This window comes from Calliphora vicina, chromosome 2 (genome assembly GCF_958450345.1).
Source record: "Calliphora vicina chromosome 2, idCalVici1.1, whole genome shotgun sequence".
NCBI lineage: Eukaryota > Metazoa > Arthropoda > Insecta > Diptera > Calliphoridae > Calliphora > Calliphora vicina.
Genome location: NC_088781.1, coordinates 104,193,949 through 104,209,062, shown reverse-complemented (window position 1 = coordinate 104,209,062; position 15,114 = coordinate 104,193,949). Strand labels below are relative to the sequence as shown.

Below are 15,114 nucleotides of genomic sequence, written 5' to 3'. Positions count from 1 at the left end.
TATTTGCAATCAAAAGAATCTGGTTTATTTAAAGGAAATAAACCCCCGTTTTTAAAAGGTTTATTTAAAAAAAAACAGTTTATTTAAAAAAAATATATTTCTATATGTCGTTAATGTCAATTCAAGTCCAAGTCCTTTTAAATGATATCGAAACACTTGAGATCGAATAATTATTTTAAGTGATTTTTTATCCGTTTACTGTTGTATATGAGTTTTCCTAATTTTCCTTATTAGTTGTTCTGTATCGATTTTTAAAATCAAATTTAATTTTTCTCACATTTAACCAAAATATTTCCCCCTTTCAAATTTCTTGTGCAAAACTACAAGAAAATGCAACCCTTTAAAATAACAGTAGTGACAACATCACAACCCAAAAAAAAACGAAAGCGAATTCAAGCGAACTAAACGAACGACAAAGACCAGGCGAATTGGAAAAGAAAAAAAAGACGAATAGAAAAAATTTTATTGAACGTTCACAAAAGTAGAAGAGTGTTTGCAGTAGAGGAGAAAAAACCCGACGAAAGAAAAAGAAATAAGTCTTTTTTTGTGTATTTAACATTAACGATACGCAAAAAATAACACAAAAATTGCACTTTTGAACAAAGTGAAGAAAATAATTTAGAATTTTAATTGTTTAAAAGAAAGAAAAGTTTATAAAAAAAGACAGAAAATGAATGAAGAATACGATGCTATTGTTTTGGGCACCGGCCTTAAGGAGTGTATCCTAAGTGGTATGCTTTCTGTATCCGGCAAGAAAGTACTTCATATCGACCGCAATAAGTACTATGGCGGTGAATCGGCCTCGATAACACCATTGGAGGAATTGTTCCAACGTTTTAATGTTGAGGTGCCCGGTGATAAATATGGGCGCGGCCGTGACTGGAACGTGGACTTAATACCCAAGTTCCTGATGGCCAATGGCCAGCTGGTTAAATTGCTGATACATACGGGCGTTACCCGTTACCTCGAATTCAAGTCGATCGAGGGTAGTTATGTATATAAGGGAGGAAAAATTGCCAAGGTACCCGTCGATCAAAAGGAAGCCTTAGCATCTGATCTCATGGGTAAGTTTCTCCAAGATCCATTGAAAATAAAAAAAAAAATTTCAATAAAAGAAAACATCAACCCCCCTCTATCGTCATCATTGATTGCACTTTGCGGAAAGCTTATATGAAATTGTAGGTACTTGTCTGCTTGATTTTTTTTCTTTCTTTCGTTTTTTGTGTTAATTTCGGTGTTTCTCTTCATTGAATTTTCGTGACACGTATTTTATAGTTAAAATGTAGTGAACAAACAAGTAGAAAACATGTAATAAATAAAAAAAATAGGTTTCAGAAGCGTTTTTAAATTTATATATAAACAAAAGTTCTTTAATTTAAACCGTTCATGTGATATTTTCCATTGGCATTTTCATATAACAATTTTGTGATCTAATTGGAACTTTTATTTGTTTGGTTGTAATTTTTTTTTTGATTGATTTCATTTTTTCTTCAATTTGCAAAAAAGGTGGGGTGAAGAAATTTACTTCGCCACTTTTACATTTTGTTTCGTTCTTCGTCGTTAAACAGAGCGAAGTTAATTGCGTTTTTCTAGTGTGTTTGTTGTTTTTTGTTGGGGAAGTAAAAGAAATGCAAAAAAGTGAGCAAATACACATTCGTTGCTAGGGATGCCAGATTGTAAAAGAAAATACTAAGGTAGGGAATTAATTGGCCATTTGGGAATTTTAGTGAAATTATAAATTTTAGCAAGATTTCATATAGTAAAATATAAATATTGGAACAAATCTCGTTTACTAACGCAAGAAAAATAAAAACCTTGAAGGGCTTTTAAACTATGTGGTATGTCGAATCCCAGCTTTGTATAAAATAGTTTTCTGTAATGACCCATAACTTGTGAATAAAAGAAATATATAAAAAATTAATACGTTTAATTGGACATATATTAAGAGCCATTTTTCCAAAAATTATCGAGATAAAAACACAACATTTTAAATTTTGTCCTTAATGGGTTCAAAATTATTAATATTTCAATACATTTCTCATCATAAAGTTATTTTATAAAGCTATCCAATGACTTATATATTGACCATAGCGGATAAAAAATAACAAAATTACAATATATCAAATATTTTAATTGTGGATGCCTATATCTGGGTAGATATGGACTGGCGGCAAAATCATGTTTAGCACAAAAGGTTTTAATAAATTAAATGAAAATTAATATGAGATTAAAACAGATTTTGTTCCATCGATATCCATATTTTTTGTAGAATTTTCTTGCAAAATCTAAACAATGTGCCTAATGAGGGTCTAATTTGTAAACAATTTAACGAAATTACGTAATGGGGACTATCCGCTGCATGACTTTTGGAGCATTTAAAAAAAGTTTTATTATTTCTAGAAATGTATGCCTTAAATAACTCTGCAATGATGATTTAAAAAATGTATAAAAAATAATTAAAACTTTATATTTATAGTGTAGTATCTTCTAGCTATTGCTAGTAACTATATATTAAACTACAATAGAAATCATTAAAGATAATAAACATCTATGAATGGAATTATTTGTTATTTAAATCTTATAAGATCATTATTTTTGTTGCTCTCTAAAACACACATTTTTTTGTATTGTATAGATAAATTATGTATTATAGTTGTATACAGATTTATGGGATACCAAATCTTCACTTAAATAAATTATTAAATTCCATACATGCTTTTTATATTTAGTGAATCATACTTAACGTTTTCCCTTATATTCTTCTCTTCTATAGTGTACTAGTATTTTACTGGTTTTTTAGTAAAATTTTTTTTTGTTCATACTATTCGTATGTACTATTATCGTTTATTTTTTCTTATCTATTCATTTCGTTTTTATTTAATATATTATTTTTTTTTTTATAAATTTTGCAAAATCAAAAAATAATAACAATAATTACCATCAAGTAACAGACAAAAAATAATTAACAATTAACTTTGTAGTTATTTGTTTTATTTATTTCTGTACATTTCAATTTGTTTTTAACAATTGATTGAAACTAGATGTTATTATTAACCCATTTTTGTCTGATGAGGTTTAAAGTTATGTTTTAAATAAAATAACTTGTTATTTTTAACGAATAATAAATTAAGATTTACTGCCTGTTTCTCTAAATGCGAACGAACGTTTTCTTTCGTATTTGAAATTGAAAACAACAAATAAATTTGAATTTTTTTTGTTGTTTTCAATATAAAATACGAAAGAAAATGTTCGTTCGCATTTAGAGAAACAGGCAGTGAGTCTGAGAACTTAAAGTAAGATGTTAGTTAGGATTAGGTGAGAGTCGGTATTATTTTTTATTATTGTTCGAAAAACCGTTACCGAATTTATATAAATAAGAGTTAACTTTTAACAGTTTCGCATTGATAGCCAATCTTGCTACTGATATGTATAAATTGTCAATGGTTTTGATAAATAAAATGAAAAATTTATTTTATTTAAACATTTTTCAATAACTTTTATTTTCTTTAAGAAATTAATCGAGAACATTATTTTTCGTTAAGAAATTTAGTGATTACATTAATTTTATTAAAGAATTTTGTAGATAATTTCAGTTTTCATTAAATCATTTTGTCGATAATTTAATTTTACTTTGAAAATGTATAGATATCTTTAATTTTCTTTGAGAAATTTATCGATAACTTTATTTAAGAAATTTATTGATTATTTAAATTTTATCATAGATAATTTAAATTTTCATAAAAAATAATTTAATTTAAATTTTCTTTAAACAATTGTCGATAATTTAATTTTAAAAATATATAAATAACTATAATTTTCCTTTAGTATTACATTTAAAATTTATCGATAACTTAATTCATAGAATTTATCGATAACTTTAATTTTATTAAAAATTTTAATTTAAATATGTATCGACAAATTTAATTTAAAACTTATCGATAACTTAATTCATATAATTTATCGATAACTGTAATTTTGTGTTATCAAGATTATCGATAACCTTATTTTAAATTTATCAATATCTTAAATTTTACTTGTAATATATTCGATAATTTCAATTTACTTTTAATATCAATCGATAAGTTTAATTTTCATTAAAACATTTTTCGATAACTTTAATTTTCTTTAGAAAAAATGTATTGACTTTAGCATTACATTTAAAATGTATCGATAACTAAATTTGATAGCTTTAATTTTCTTCAAACAAAATTATGAATAACCTTTTTAAGTTTATCGATGTCCTTATTATTTTAAAGAAAGAAATTTATCGATAACTTATTTTATTATATCGATAGCTTTAATTTAATTTTACAAATTTATCGATATCTTTAATTTTTCCATAAAAACTGTATCAATAACTTGTTTTCTTGTTTATATTTTTAAACAAAGATAAATTAAATTTCTTATAAAAATTTATCGATAACAATTATTTTCTCCAAAATTAATAAATTTATCGCTAAATTCGCTCAATAAAATTCTTAACAACTTGATTTTCTTTAATAAATTTATCGATATTTTTAATTTTCTGTAGAAATTTTGAATTGTCCTTAAAAAAATTATCGTTAACTTAAATTTAGCACACAGGATTTTTGTAGAGTGTGTGGGCATGTAGAGCAGTTGGAGACAGTAGAGCACATTATGTGCAACTGCCCGATACTACAGAGTCAATTATTTAAATGGCTAGGTAACAGATTTCTAGATTAACTTGGGTGGGGATGTTGCTAACTGTAAATTGGGTAACATCTAGGTTTTATCAGGGGAATAGGTTGGTTGATAATCTACAGAGAATTCCAATCCGTAACCACTTTTTCCTCTTTGTGCAGATTTGGATTTTCCTTTTTGTTTCTCCATTCTTTCAGGAAATGCATATTTTTTTCTTTTTATCGGAATCTTGAAGAGAATCCAATGGACCTTATGGTCTCCCCTCCCAAACTAAAATAATTTTATTTAGGGAATTTATCATTGGCTTAAATTTTGTTCCAGAAAACTTTAATTTTGTTTAACATTGTTTCGATAGCTTTAATTTTCTTTTAAAAGTTATCGGTATCATAATTTATTTAATAAATTTTTACTTTCTCTAGAAATTTCAAAATTTTCTTAAGAAATTGTTCGTTAACTTAGGCCCTAATTTTGTATTTCACGTCACAAAGTGATATTTATATGGAAAGCAAAAACAAAATTTCAAAAATTTTTAAAATTTGTTTTTGTTTTATAGCTTTAGAAGCTTTAGTTTTCTTTGAGAAAATTTTCGATAATTTTTATTTTCCTTAAAAGATTAACAGTAGCTTAACAAATTAAATTCTCACTTTCACCAGAAATTTTAAAATTTTCGTTAAAAAATCTATTGTTTTATTTACATTTAGAAATTTTATGAACAAATTTCAATTGTCACGACCATAAACTAATTTTTGAACAATTCTTGAACACAGTACCAATAAAACTGTAAATTTTCAAAGACAATTAAAAATAAATGCTGTAACCGAACTTGTTTCAATCTAAAAACATTAATAAGAGACACATTTAAGAACTAATTAAAATTAAAATGGAACCCATTCTTTGTTTCGTTATTTAGTTATTCAATATTTTGGTTTTGGGACACCGGTGTCCCCGTGATCGTCAAAAGGTTAAATAAATGTATAAATATAAATTTATTTATCAAGGGTAGTATATGAAAGTTTGTAATTTCCACATTTTACATTTGCAACCCAATAAAGTATATATATTCAGAATTGTTATATACTGCAGAGTCGATAGAGTCGTGTCCGCCTGTCTGTTGAAATCAACTATTCTAATTCCTCAAATGAATTACAAACATGATTGATATATCAATGTGTCCGGGTATAATAGTCCTGGATCAATTGCTATTTGAAATCAAGACAAAACCACAAATGGTCGAGATACATATAAATTTATTTTTTGTACCAAAAATTTGTATTTATTTTAAGTTTGTCAAAGTGAGCGAATTTACATCGGGGATTAATCTCAGCAATTTTATTCCGATTTATACACACATCAAGTTGTGCCTTGAAAATTTTCATAATAAATTTTGACAACTGACAAAAATTTAAAAGCAAAACATGAAAAATCCCCTATAATCAACAAATTTTCCTGATCCGTTTGCTTCTCTTCTACCCTACAAACAAAAAAAGTTGCAGCATCTAAATTGGCTCTTTGTGCAGCCCTATGAGCTAATGAAATTTTATTCACCTCAATCATATCTATTAATAATTTACTTTCCCTCATTCAACTTTTCTTAAAAGATGTTTAAGAAATTTACTATATACAATTTGCCTAGAAACATTTGAAAATAAATCTTAAACTGTAAATACTCCATGAACACCTTATTTCTGAATTATGATTGCTTCATGAACAGTTTTAAGTAGAGATTTGCCCCTTAATATTAATTTTAATTTTAAAATACAAGAATTAAATACATAAATTAATGACTTTAATGTATGAGTAATATTATTGGCTATTTCTTATTGTTCTACAGACCAAGTATAACTAATTTTAAAACTTAAAAAAAACAACTCAGAGACTTGTTTGTATGAGTAATATTTTTAATTTTCCCCAAAAAAAATCAAATTTTATTTTCAACTAAGAACGTGCATTTAAAAGCACGTCATCAAAACAGACAAAGTCATAATAGATCATTATAAAATCATCATCATCATCCATAAAAATGGGTTAAACTTGTTTCAAAAACATTGCTCGTTTAAAGATAATGGAAAAATATTGTTTTATTGGAGTTCATAATTCGAGAAACAACCAACATCTACATAAGTTGATATTGACTTTTGATTCTATTTTTGTATAAAAATTTTAGAACGTTGCAACAATGTTTTTTTTTTTTTTTGTTGTTCCTTTTTCTTCATACACTTTAATTGTTCACCTTCTTTAACGTTTGATTATTTTGTTATTGTTATTTTATTTTTCCTCTTTGATTCACTTTATTATTTGTTGTATAGATAATCAGGCCAATGAACTACATTTTTTTTATATTTTGTTGTATTATAACTCTTTGGTGTTTGTACAATGTTTTTTGGTATTTATTTTTTGTATTGTTGTTTGTTTGGTATGTTTTTTTTTTCTCTATAAACTTGACTAATACTAAGGAAACTGACTACCTTAAGTTATTTGGTTAGATACCTTTATATATATATATATATTTATATATAAAGTCTTTGCAAATTTTGTTTTTTTTTTTGTGCTATTACATTATCATATTTTTAAGCTAATTTTTAGTACATACATACCTTTCACTTAACCAAAAACATTTTTATTTTTTTCTTTTCTATTTTCTTCTTAGTTTTTAGTTTGTCATACATAATAAATATTTTTATATAGCAGCTACATATGAATTCTTAGTATAAATTTATAAATGAGAGCATATTTTCTATGTACATATGTACTCATATGTTGTGTGTGACGTCATAAATGGTGACTAATATAAAATTTTTCATAATAGCCATTTAACAAAAAAGGGGAGGATGGACTCACTTTACATATTTAAGTCTGCAAATGTGTGTTTTCAACTTGCTAATTTAAACAAGTATAATCCATTCTAATTAAATGAAACAAATTAGCTAAAGAATATTTTTAACCAAAAAAAATCCCGAATTTAATTTCTTAATTATGTAAGAGATATTTTGATATTTCTTTCTAACTGACTAGAAATAATATTGTATTTAACTCTTTAGAAAAATAAAATTTTTAAATTTATCTTTGTTTTTTTTCAACTTTCGGCCATAATGAAATGTAGATACACTAATTTTGGGAAAAAAAAAGACCCGTGTCTCTCAGTTTTTAACAAAGTCATGCATTTTTTTATGGACCCCCAAATATTTGGGTCCTCGGTGTCATTTTTGCAAAAAAGTGATAATTTTCTCAGTCTCATCTTGCAAACAAATTCAAAATAATTTTTTTTAAAGTTGCCTAAAAGTATGCTTTAGTTTATAATACAGTGAGGCCTCGATTATCCGTGATTCGATTATCCGGCAACATCAATTATCTGTGAAAGAAAAAGAAAAAAAATTTGGATCGATTTCAACTTTTTTGCATCGATTAACCGTAATTACCTCAATTATCCGGGATTATAAGCCACATTTTTTTTCGATTATTTTTGAACAACAAACACAATGTGAATAAAACGAAAAAGAGGAATTCCCCAAACGAAACTGAAAATATTTAAAGACTGCTGAATAACCAAAAGTAGATTTCGCAGTTTATGAATGGTTCTGGAATGATCGAACTCCAATTTCAGGATTAATAGTGAATGAAAAGGCTAAAATATGAAAAGGCTTTAAAAAGATCCTATTTCTTCGTTTGTGTTCCGATTTAAAAAAAGTTACACATATAGAATCTCCTCGTCGAACACTACATAAAACCTCGTCGTAGCTATCAATTATCTCTTATAGCTTAGGAGATATTCGCATTTGAAAATTTAATTTTCAAAATTACCCACCTAGTTTTTTGGTGACCGCGGTTCCAAATATTCCCCGATTTTATCCATCATACCACTGTGCGACGTGGAATTCACAAACTTAGGAGAAAAATCTTTAGCTGATTATATAGCTGCCACAATTCATATCAATAGAATAAATAAACTCAGCAATGAACGATTTATACAATTTTCCAAACCAAACGTCTTTGATCCAACCGATGGTGCAATATGGAGCTTTAAATGTCATTATCGAAAAACTAGATACAAATTTAAGAAAGCGTTTAACATCCAGAAAGCACTGTTGTCAATTAATAATGCTTGGAACGCTGTTACTTCTGCAGTTTTGGAAAATGTCCGAAATTTAATAAAATCCTTATATTATTTAAACATGTACATAAAATCCTTTAAAAAACTACTAAAAATTGGTACTCAATTAACCGGGAAAATTATCCAGAATGCTTCCGGTCCCGACCAATACGGATAATCGAGGTCCCACTGTAATTTAATAGTTTGTGACCCAAAACACTTAATTCCTTTAGTTTTTTCTTACTAACTTATATTGACCTAACTAAACGGTGTTAAGAATTATTTATTGAGATCTTAGGTACATTTTTGTAGTTGATTGTTTCCTTGAATTTTGAACGGTTTGCTACTTATGGACCTGAACAGGGGAAAAAAGGTAAAAAATCGAATTTTTTCGATTGGTCTTTTATCACGTAGTTGTGCCCGTATATGTTTATTAATTGCCTGAGTTACAGGTCGATAAGTTGACGAACTTCTCAGAAAATGTTTTTTTAAGAATTTGTTTAAGAAATTTTCAAAAGCTGTTTAATTTTTTGATAAATTTCATAAATATTTATGTTTATTATTCGGTATATGTCTTCTTTTTGTTTTTAATTACTTATATGTCATTTTGAAGGGTACACATCTGTCATTTATTCTCAAAAATGTCGAATTTTGTACCAACGAATCGTCATATGCAGGAAGTTTAGCTTTATTTCTTACATAATTGCTAACCAAAGCTTATGGTGAATGTGTCCCATTGGTTTCAACGTACGGTAGATGGTTTGTGCTGTTCAGAAGTGGTGATTTTGACACGAAAGAAAAAGAATTGGAGGCATTACTCCATAAAGATTGTTGTAAAACTCAACAATTGTAAATTGAGTATCATACGAATTGAAGCTGATAGACCTTGAAAGTCGATTTTGCATGTCCGAAATGCTGCTTTTAAAGAAAATAATTTTTGCAGCAAATCATTAATTACTATGAAAAATTAATCCATTACAATAACCCGAAGCATAAGAGATCGTATGTGAAATCCGGCCAACCAGCCGAAACGACACCAAAGTTGGAGTCTCCCCCGAGGCATGTCAGACAGGACCTTAGAAAATACGAGGTGAGCATACAGAGGTATGTGCAGGATCCATTGGATCGCAGCTCGTATATGACAGCTTTGAACGACATTCATAGAGACGCCATCAATTCCGCGGTAGCAGGATACCGTATGAATGTCGTACTTGGAGGTCGCCCACCACCGATAGCAGAATCAAGACAAGAGTCGTTCTGGCACAACTAAGATCAGGATGAAGAAACAGGCTTAACGCCTTCTGGTCCCGCATAGACCGCGCCGTCAGGGTGCTCATGATACCCTACACATATTCAACTGTCTAGCCAGCCCTACTTCACTACGTCCAGTAGATTTATGGACCCATCCAGCAGAAGTAGCACAATTTCATGGACTTGATATTGCAGAACCCCCAGATTAAATATTGTAAAATTGTTCACGCTGCTACAACAACAACGACACCAAAGCATTCCCACGACAGCCGATTCTACGCACCGGAATGACCCGAGTTCACTCGGCCAAGGGCTGTCAACTCAGCAATCACTGCTGCTACAACAACAACACCAAAGCCAAATATCCAATACGCTGAGGTAATTCTTTGTATTTGGCGGCAGCAAAGTTCCTATATATTATGAGCTGCGGAACCGAACGCAACTGATTCATTTGAAGCGAGCATTGGCCAAAAAACGCCCAGAATATGCGGTCAGACATGAAGCCGTAATATTCCATCATGACAACGCTTATACCTGTTTTGCAATACCTGTTAAAAAGTATTTATAATGAAGTGGTTGTGATGTTTTACCTCACCCACTTTATAGTCCAGACCTTGCCCCGTCCGAGTACTATTTGTTTCGACCGAAGCAGAATGCTCGCTCTGGGATACGCTTCACTTTGGAACAGAGTATCCAACATTGGCTTGATTCGGTCTTGGCCTAAAAAGATTAGCAGTTCTTTTGGCTCGGAAAACATATGTTACCAGATTTGCCAATACTTTGAATAAATTTATATTGTGCAAATGCTTTAAAATAAGAGTAAAAAATTTTAAAAAATTTCGCATTTTTAAGTCATACACCCAATAAAAATATCGATAAATTTCTGAAGTGAAAGTCAAGTTTATAATTATCCACAGAATTCCTAAAAATTTGATTTATTACTAAATGTTTGTCTCGATGATATTACAATATTACATATATTTTTCATAGGAAACTGAAGTTAAGGATAACTTTCCAATTTAAAAATAATCTTATAAAATCTGTTAAATTTGACACAGAACTTTCGGATTCATGTTAAGACTAGAAAAAAAAGACCATAACAAACCACGAGTTTATGCACATTTTACACCATTTTTAAAAATTATTAAACTATAATTTGTAACAATAAAATGTCTAATCATTTATTACATTCTATTACAGGTATGTTTGAAAAACGCCGTTTCCGCAACTTCTTGATCTATGTGCAAGACTTTAAGGAAGACGATCCCAAAACCTGGAAGGATTTCGATCCCTCCAAAGCAAATATGCAAGCACTTTACGATAAATTCGGTTTGGACAAGAATACACAAGATTTCACAGGTCATGCCTTGGCCCTGTTCCGTGACGATGAATATTTGAATGAGCCAGCTGTTAAGACTATACAACGTATTAAATTGTATTCGGATTCATTAGCCCGATATGGTAAATCACCATATTTATATCCCATGTACGGTTTGGGAGAATTGCCACAGGGTTTTGCACGTTTATCAGCCATATATGGTGGCACTTATATGTTGGATAAGCCCATCGATGAAATCGTTTTGGGTGAGGGTGGCAAAGTAGTGGGTGTACGTTCTGGTGATGAGATCGCCAAATGTAAACAGGTCTATTGTGATCCCAGTTATGTGCCCGATAAGGTGAGTTTTAAAAGAAAATAAATCTTATAAATTTTTTCTTAAGTTTTTTCTTTTTCGATTTTGTTAATAGGTACGAAAGAGGGGCCAGGTTATACGTTGCATTTGTTTATTGGATCATCCAATTGGCAACACTAAAGATGCATTATCAACCCAAATTATCATTCCACAAAAACAAGTTGGTCGCAAATCAGACATTTATGTTTCGTTGGTCAGTTATGCCCATCAGGTTGCCGCTAAAGGCTGGTTCGTTGGCATGGTTTCGACCACCGTTGAAACCGATCAACCTGAAAACGAAATTAAACACGGTTTGGATCTACTAGAACCCATTGCACAAAAGTTCATTTCGATCTCGGACTACTATGAGCCGCTCGAGGATGGTGCCGATACTCAAATATTCATTTCGGAATCTTATGATGCCACAACTCATTTCGAAACCACTTGCCTCGATGTTTTGGACATTTTCAAACGTGGTACTGGTGAGGATTTCGATTTCTCTAAAATCAAACATGAATTGGGTGATGAAGATCAGTAAATCAGAAAATTAAATGACTTTTTAACAACAACAACAACAACAACATCATCATGATCATATTTTTATTAGCGTGCAGTTAACAGGGGAATCAAAAAAATGGCTAAAAACATCAACAGCAACACAACAGAAAATATATAATATATAAAACGAGAAATTTTGAAATAAATTTAAAACTTATAAAAAGAAAATACAACAAAAAATAAAGATGGTATTAAGTAAAATTATGCATTATAAACATAAATAAAACAAACAAAAAAGAAGATTTGCTTAGAATGAAAACATTAAAAAACATCAATAAAAAAATAATATAAAATAAAAGCTTAAAAAAAATATAAACAAAAACTCAATTATATTTAAATAAAAAGAAACCAGAGAAAGAAAACACAAAATGTTTAAGAGATTTTATAAAAAAAAACCTACAAGAAAAATGAAAACTCCATAACTGTAACTCTGTCTCTCTCTCTCTCTCTATTTCTCTCACCAACATCCCCGTCCCCCAAATAACTCACACTCTGCAACAATTCCAAGTAAATAGATTGTTAAACAGAAGAACTATTTAAATAATATTTATATATATATTAATATAAAATATAAACAACAAAAATGTATTGAAATTAAACTATTAATGAAAAAGATAAAAAATTCTTCTAATACACAACAAGCGTAAACCGAAAAAAAAAATAAACATTTTATATATAAAAATATAGTAATGGAAGAAAATATATAATTTCTGCGTTTTAAATACAATATTCACCAGAAAAATAAAACAACAAAACAGATAATATTCTATAGTTTATGGTTACCACAAAAAAGGCTAAATTATAAATAAAAAACAAAAGTTTATACGTCATATTTCCAAGAAACAAAAACCCAGCTTGTTAGTTATAAAAAATGTAACAATTATTGTTTTTTTTTATCATAATTCACACACAACCAAAATTCAAAACTCAAGCTTAAACCAAAATCAACGATTGATTCTTAACTAAAAAGAGAGAATCTTAAAACAATCCATTTCTCTCATTAAATAAAACAATTTTTATTTATTTTTTAATTTTCCAAATTCCAACTTAATTGTAGCAGTGTATACAGAATTAAATAAAACTAATGAGAAAAACAATTTTTAAATACCAACAAACAAATAAAAAAAAAAACAAAAGATTTAAATGATAAACATGCATTAAATACATAAATGTAAACCAAACAAAAGACAAACACTTCTTATAATACTTTGTGTTTTAAAACCAACAAAAAAAATCATTGATTTTATTTGCAAAATCCTTCGTTACGTGTTGAATTGGCAAATTCTAAAAGGTAAGTTATCAAATGCAGTTGTTAGAGTATATCGGATTATCTATCGTACCTTTTGTTTCGGATAAAGTATAGAGGAATCAAAGGTGGCGTTTCACAGGAAAGCGTTCTCGGACCAACACTTTACTTGATATCAGACAGTGTTTCGAATTAATTAAATTTGAGCTTAATTCACTAAAATCTTATTTAAATAGAATTCATTCATCCTGGAATTAATTCATAGCAGAATTAATTCAACCTTTGTATGATTCAATTTTAGTTAGGCCCTAATTTTGTAAATCACTTCACAAAGTGATATTTATATGGAAAGCAAAAACAAAATTTCAAAAATTTTAAAAATTTGTTTTTGTTTTATATACAAATTCTCAACAGAACAAACGCACCAAAATTCAAACGTGATTTGCCTTTGAAAATTTTTTATATAAAACAAAAACAAATTTTTAAAATTTTTGAAATTTTGTTTTTGCTTTCCATATAAATATCACTTTGGTGACGTGATTTACAAAATTAGGGACTTAATTCCATAGTACAATCAATGTTAGGTCTGCCATGGTTAATTCAAATCTAATACAAATTGAGTTTAAATATTTCTTCTTCATTCAGTTTTGTTTGAATGAATGGAAACAAATTTACTTAAGTCTTTTTGTAATAAATATGTATATAGATTTGAATTGAAGATCTGCAATTACAGATGACATTGGCATTATTAGTTGACACTAGCATGGCATCTAGATAACTAGATAGCAAAAGTCAACACGTTACGGAGGAGGAAACTTTCCGCCTGTCTCTCTTAACAAAGCTTAATGGGTCGATTATGGATGGCAACCGAACTTCAGTTGCGTTGTTAGTTACCTAAATGGTATAAAAGATAGCGACTTGCAGCTCTATCATTTCTGTTGCCAAGCTGACAACCAGAAATTTGTGGTTGCCCACCAACGCAACTGAAGTGCGGTTGCCATCCATAATTGTATCTTAATTCACTAACATCCCTTAATCTTTTCAAACCTTGGCATACACTTGGAGAGGATCCCTATGAGACTAAAATCTTCTAATTTACACTGGTTAATCAGCGACATAAAAATTCTCGGGGAGTTTTTTCCTATTCAAATTCAATGTTAAAAATAAGAAAAGTGAAAAAACTCCCTCGGAATTTTTATTTCTATAAATTTGTCCAAACAATTTTTCTGGATCTAAGTTCAGGAACTCTGAAGTAGGGTTCTATAAGTCGAATGTTAGAAAAATCGACTATCTGCTGGAAAAAAAATCGAAATCGATTTTTTGATTGGAAAAATATCAAACAATAGATTGTTATTCCAAAAATTCCGAAATCACTAATCGTCAACCTCAAGGAAAACAAAATTTACAACTCTGTTTACTTTGGTCTAATTTGTTAGGTAAGATTTTTAATACTACTTGATTAATGTGGAACGTGCAATTATTATGCCCTTCACCATGGGTGGCAAGGGTATATACATATAAGTTTGTCATTCCGTTTATAATTTCTACACAAAGTATATATATTCTGGATCGTTATAGATAGTGAAGTCGATATAGCCATGTCCGTCTGTATGAAATCAACTTTCGATACATCAATATAT

General features: G+C 28.9%; 1 protein-coding gene across 1 annotated transcript; it reads left to right on the top strand.

The window, feature by feature from the left end:
- The first annotated feature begins 507 nt into the window (after positions 1 to 507).
- Positions 508 to 13,420, top strand: Gdi (GDP dissociation inhibitor). Its single transcript, XM_065502521.1, has 3 exons — positions 508 to 1,064; positions 11,201 to 11,676; positions 11,747 to 13,420. The coding sequence occupies exons 1-3, from the start codon at positions 671 to 673 to the stop codon at positions 12,206 to 12,208; spliced, it is 1,332 nt and encodes a 443-aa protein (XP_065358593.1). The 5' UTR covers positions 508 to 670; the 3' UTR covers positions 12,209 to 13,420.
- Positions 13,421 to 15,114: the final 1,694 nt, after the last annotated feature.

Bases quoted from the DNA above. Each gene is read 5' to 3' on its own strand.
- Gdi (XM_065502521.1), top strand. From the start codon at position 671: ATGAATGAAGAATACGATGCTATTGTTTTGGGCACCGGCCTTAAGGAG. The intron at 1,065-11,200 runs GTAAGTTTCTCC...ATTCTATTACAG, and splicing joins CTTAGCATCTGATCTCATGG to GTATGTTTGAAAAACGCCGT. The intron at 11,677-11,746 runs GTGAGTTTTAAA...TTTTGTTAATAG, and splicing joins CCAGTTATGTGCCCGATAAG to GTACGAAAGAGGGGCCAGGT.